At 39.2% G+C, this 5,526-nt stretch overlaps 1 protein-coding gene and 2 pseudogenes across 1 annotated transcript; all 3 read left to right on the top strand.

The window, feature by feature from the left end:
- The first annotated feature begins 269 nt into the window (after window positions 1-269).
- Window positions 270-1,522, top strand: LOC105742753 (annotated as a pseudogene).
- A 1,011-nt stretch (window positions 1,523-2,533) lies between these two features.
- LOC105742752 (heat shock factor-binding protein 1-like protein 1) lies at window positions 2,534-3,202 on the top strand. Its single transcript, XM_023719745.1, has one exon. The coding sequence runs from the start codon at window positions 2,572-2,574 to the stop codon at window positions 2,797-2,799; it is 228 nt and encodes a 75-aa protein (XP_023575513.1). The 5' UTR covers window positions 2,534-2,571; the 3' UTR covers window positions 2,800-3,202.
- Window positions 3,203-3,456: 254 nt separating this feature from the next.
- LOC105742751 overlaps window positions 3,457-5,526 on the top strand; it is a 4,511-nt pseudogene continuing 2,441 nt past the window's right edge.

The raw sequence follows: 5,526 nt of genomic DNA, 5'->3' as shown, positions 1-5,526 counted from the left end.
CCGTGGTTCAATCCCCCAGCACCACATGCCTGTCAGCCCCGCCCCCTGGTGGGCTGAGCTGGCCACACACACACACATTAAGAAAAAAAACATTAAAAAAAAAATCATTTTTTTGTAACCTGTATGACAATAACAAAAATGAGGAGCAATCAAATCCCAAAGTTTAAAGGGAAACCCATGGGGTTTCCCCTTGGGCCTCAGTGCCAGGGTGGTGGGGTGGGTAGGCACCAATTGGAGGAGCTGCCTGATACCACCACCAGCAGAAGCACATGTCAGGCTGGGAAGAAGAAGAGATCTGTCTGTATTCATCACCAAAGAGAAAATTTACACCAATGCAGAAATTCGTCAGTATGTTAGTTTGGTGCAGGCAAATTTTGAGTCCTGTTATATGTGCTGAAAAGTCTGTTATCCACAAACTTGATCAAACTATGTAAGTCCCAAAAAGGCATAATTTTACAATCATCTTTTCAACTCTGTGAGTTAAACAAGTTCTTACAATCCAAATGCCAGTAGCTCACATACCAGTGGTTTCAGTTCTTCATCCTTAACCCCGGTGTGATCTGTAGTCAAACAGCTTATACTTTCTGGAAAATCAGATAACTTCCAAAGTTCATCAGAGAGAAATCCTCCACTGAGTCTTCAAGCCTCTGTAGATAGTGAGTTTAGTGTTTCAAAATTATATGAAGATTCAATTGGATCCAATTGTAAACTAAATGCTGTAATAACCAAAGAACAGTTTGTAGCCCAGGTGCAAGAAAGTCTTAGGCAAGGATGTGCAGCCACCACATCTTGTCACAGTTTTGATTCACCTTGAGATTGCACAAGGTGGGGCAGGTACATCTAGTGATTAGAAATTTGATGCACAAAGTTTAGATGATGATGATGGCAGTGTGTATCATGCAATATACCCTGCTGTTAACGGGTTGTCACTATCAACTCCATAGTTCAACCATCACCTAAGTAGTAACCTAGAAATTTACCTCATTCACGACCTCCAGCTCAGAGAATATAATACAGTACAGTGTCCCCACAACATAGGATTGACTGCGTATAGCAACCTCCCTTTCACTTCAGTGTCATTCCACAGATTTATAAATAAGCAATGTTAAAAATGAAAACCTAAGGGGTAGTCTTCCAAACATGACCTGAACATCCAGTACACAAGTTGACTCAGTGAAAAGCAGCAGAAGTGACTTGAAATTTTCAAGTGTCAAAAGGAAGAGTACTTCATGTGCAACCTCAAACTGTGGCTATACCTTCTCCAGGGAAGTTCCACAGACGACTAGCACCATGTCCTTTAGTGCTTTGACAACCAACAAAAGCATCTAGTAACTAGAGCTCTAGTTCTCCAGGTCCCAAGAAACATCCAGTTCACATAGACCACCACCTCACCTTGGCCTCCCATGGCTTAGAGCACAGCCCTAACAAATCTTCCCAGCAATAGTGCAGTGTTTCTTTGACCAGACCTGTGGGGATGACAGCAGTAAGAAGCAACTTGCCCAAATGCCACAGGTCCTGCTAAGAGCATCCCAGTGCCTTGAAGCACCCATGCACAGCCTGGTGCAGGACCCTGGAAGCTCCTAAATTGTATGGCAGCATGAAAGATGGTTGTTACAAGCCAGCAAAGACAAGACTGCAGAAGACCATGGCCACATGGGTACCCCTGCGCCAGGCTAAACAGCTTTGACCATAGGCTCTTAGGGTTTATAAAATCTAGCCCTGTCTGTCTAAATTCACATAGAAATGGTCAAGAAGTACTTCAGTGACATTTAACATCAGGTGTGTTTGGTAATCATACTATTACTCTCCATGGAATCAGTTACTTTTAGTTTTAATAGAAACAGTTGATTTTTTTAATATTAGATAGAGGCCACTGTTTGGGCACATACCCAATGAATGCCAAAGAAAAATGCCAATTTGTAAATGGGAGAGTACTTTCATACACAAGAAAATTGTACATTCATGCTATCCAAAAATACTTAATATTCAATCTCATGTACTGTATAAGTAGTATGAATGAATACAGTACCTTGATAATAAGAACTAAATAGTCCAGTTATCTAAAGAGTTTCACTAGTAGTCCAGGGGACTGGATTAAATTTGGGAGCAAAAAACCTGGACTAGAGATTTAGAACATGACTCCTATATTTAGGAGAATTCTGTAAATTATTGTTGGTAATTTTGCTATTTTGCTCACACATCAGCACCACCCATCATGTCGTGTTGACACCTGGGGCTTGTGTTTGTTTTGATTGTCAGAGCACTTGATACCAGTTGTATACTCTTTCTCAACTTTATAGTCCCTGGCTCAGGAAAGATGGCCTTTGACATTGAAGCCAACGTCTTCACATGGTGTTACCTGTCACAGAACTGAGAGTTCTGGTTTCTCTTAGCAGGTTTCCATAATGGGGTAGAACAAATGGGTCTCTATTCCTGATGCTATACCTCAGTGCTTTGGACCTGGGCCAAAACCATACAGTGAGAACAATGGGGAAAAAATTTGTACACTAAAAAAAAAAAAATTCAGCCAGTCCGCTGGCCTGCCGACCTCGCGACGCCGGCTGGGAGCACATGGACACCCGCGCGCCAGAAGCCCCCTTCGCGGATGAACTGCGGGACAAGGCAGAAAATCTACTTCAAGAACTTCAAGAACATTTTCAGGCTCTAACTGCAACATTAAACAACAGAACGGAAGAAATGGGAAATCGTATAAAGGACTTACAGAAGAATGTGAACGACCTAATGGTGCAAGCTGGTATTGAAAAGTGTTTTAAAGAACAAATGACCAGCAACATGTAACATGACCATTCCAAACAGTTACTGAAGAAGACCCCAAAGTCCAGCTAAATCAAACCAACTGGAAAGAAGAAGCAGGTATCTGTGAGGTTCTTAGACTTTGCTTCCAAGGAAACCAGTCTTCAACCCTGGATGTTGATGCTTTTTCTCCCAAAGAGAGCTGTCCTGAATCCTGAGATCACCCTCTAGAAGTAATTAAAGAAAAGCAGGAGGATCCCATTCAAGCTTATTTTGTGCATTATACAAGGAACTTTTAATTATTCAGCTTGCCTCTCTCCAAGCCAAAGTAAAATATAGCTATTATCTTAAAAAAGGGGAAAGAGAGAAGGGGAAGGGAAAATTTTAAAAAATTAGCATGTGCTAAGTGCATGTACTAACACTCCACAATGAATGTAATCATTATATACTGCAAATATGTACTAATAAAAATAAAAATTTGAAAAAAAAATTCAGTTGTGTTGTCGCTACAAAGTGGCATAGTATTCTATTATGTGGTAGAAAAGTATATCCTGCTAAATCTTACTTAACTTCACCTTAAACTGAGTAACTCTGTAAAATCTTTTGAAAATACTATTCCTTTTAACTTAGATTCTGCCTTACATAGATTTTTTTATATTTTTGGCAACCTACTAAATCTAACCTACTGAATCACCTACGAAAATGTTTGGATACTTTAGCATTTCCGTTAGTGAAAAACCTGTGAATTGTTGAAAGAAACAGGGAAATGGGAGGTTTTCTGTTCAGGACAGCATTGAAGTTGATAGGCTGAGAGAATGATAAAGCCAAGACCCCCGCTGTGCTGTGACTGACACTGGGGCACCTTATTGGCTTGACCAGTAGGGAGGCATTCAGTTGGCATAAGCAGCTGCAGATAGAAGTCACCAGTATTATGTATGTTGGGGTATGATGCAGGGAAGAAATGTTATCTTTGAATTTGAAAGTGATGGGAAGGTCCTGGAAAGGATGGCACCAGATTTCTATACGATGATGAACTAAAAAAATGTTACTTTTCACAGGAAGATAAAGGATCTGCTTTGGTGGGGGGAGTAGTTCATGTAAATCTTAAATCCATGTTATAAAGACTAGCCATTGTCTCTTTAAAACCACAACCGGGTGTGGTAGCTGACACATGTAATCTCAGCACTCAGGAGGCTGAGGCATGAGGTTTGCCACAAGTTTGAAGCCAGCCTGGGCAACATAATGAGTTCAAGGTCAGCCTGGATTATATAGTGAGTCCCTATTTTAAAACAAAATGAAACAAAACAACCTACAAAAAATGCACAAAATGAAACAGGTCTTAGTTTTCCATGCAACATTTCAAAATCTATAGAGTCCACCCAAAAAAGTATATGCAGTTTAGCAGTTTGAAATACTAATAAATGTGTGGAAGTGAATGGCCACCACTTTGAGGTCCTCTTGTAATTGTAGAGACTAAAGGTAACTTTTATTAATTTCATGTTGTCTCAGATTCAGTAGTAAGCCAGGAAGATAACTCAGTGGCATAAGTGCCTGACTGGCAAGCATAAGGTCCTGAGTTTAATCCCTGGTACTAAATAAATAAATTTATTAAGATATTTATACAAAGTTTTCTTTCCTTGATGTGTACATTTTTTGGTGGACCCTATGTTGCAATGTAATAATTAAAAGAAATTTTTAACTTACGGAATATTTATTACATTTTAAAGTTAGATAGCAGGCTGGGGAGATGGCTCAGTGGAATAAGTGCTTCCTTGGCAAGCACAAGGACCTGAGTTCAATCCCTGGTTACACACCAAAAAATAAATAAATAAATAAATAAATAAATAAAATAAAGTTAGATAATCAATTTCAAAAAAATTATTCAGGTTAACTTTTTCATGGATACATGAGAAAAGATGTTTTTTAAAATTAAAATATTTCCTCACCTGTTAAAAATGTACTTCAGGGGGCCAGTGAGATAGCTCAGTGGACTAAACCGCCTGCTTAAGCAAGATCAGGGACCTTGGTTCAATTCCTGGCACCATGTGCTATGCCAGCCCCACCCCCAGTGCAGGTTGAGCAGGCCAGAGTCCAGGCATAGTAGTGCACATCTCTAATCCCAGTGCTGGGGAGGCTGAAAGCAGAAGGATCACCACAAGTCCGAGCTGCATAGTGAGACTCTGCAACAACTAAATACAGTACCAAAAAAAGTACTTAGGATTTGAGTTTGGTAAAGTACTGTATTATTTTATTTGCTGTTGTACTACCACAGATTATTGGCACTTAGTTTCCTAAAGAGAAAAATTGCCTTTTTACTAGAAAGTCTTGGTGTATTCCCAGTTTTTCATTTTAGGAAAAATCAAAGGAATTATTGTGGTTAGTCTGTCAGAAGAAAAATGATTTGATAGAGTAGTGCCTAGTGCGGGGCATGGTGGTGCACACCTGTAATCTTCAGAGGGTGAGGCAGGAGGATTACTGAGTTTGAGGCCAGCTTGGGTTTCGTAGTGAGTTCAAAGGTAGCCTGAACTGTATAGAAAGACTCTGTTTCAGGAAAATAACAAACACTAGTGCCTGTGATTTTAACTTTTGTATATATAGTAGTAAGAGTTTTATGAATGTTGATTATTTTGTACCAACAGTCCAGAATTTTCACTGATATGTAAGCAGACAGCTACAAATTTTACTTTCAAAGTTATTTAATTTTTTTAGTGTTTGAATATTTTTATGTTAATAAAAGTATAAAAGATTGGAAAAATATATTCTTTTTTTTTT

The sequence above is a fragment of the Octodon degus genome, unplaced genomic scaffold (genome assembly GCF_000260255.1).
Source record: "Octodon degus isolate 3935 unplaced genomic scaffold, OctDeg1.0 scaffold00071, whole genome shotgun sequence".
Classification (NCBI taxonomy): domain Eukaryota; kingdom Metazoa; phylum Chordata; class Mammalia; order Rodentia; family Octodontidae; genus Octodon; species Octodon degus.
Note: the sequence above shows the minus strand (reverse complement) of the source record. Positions and strands in the feature narration are given on the sequence as shown.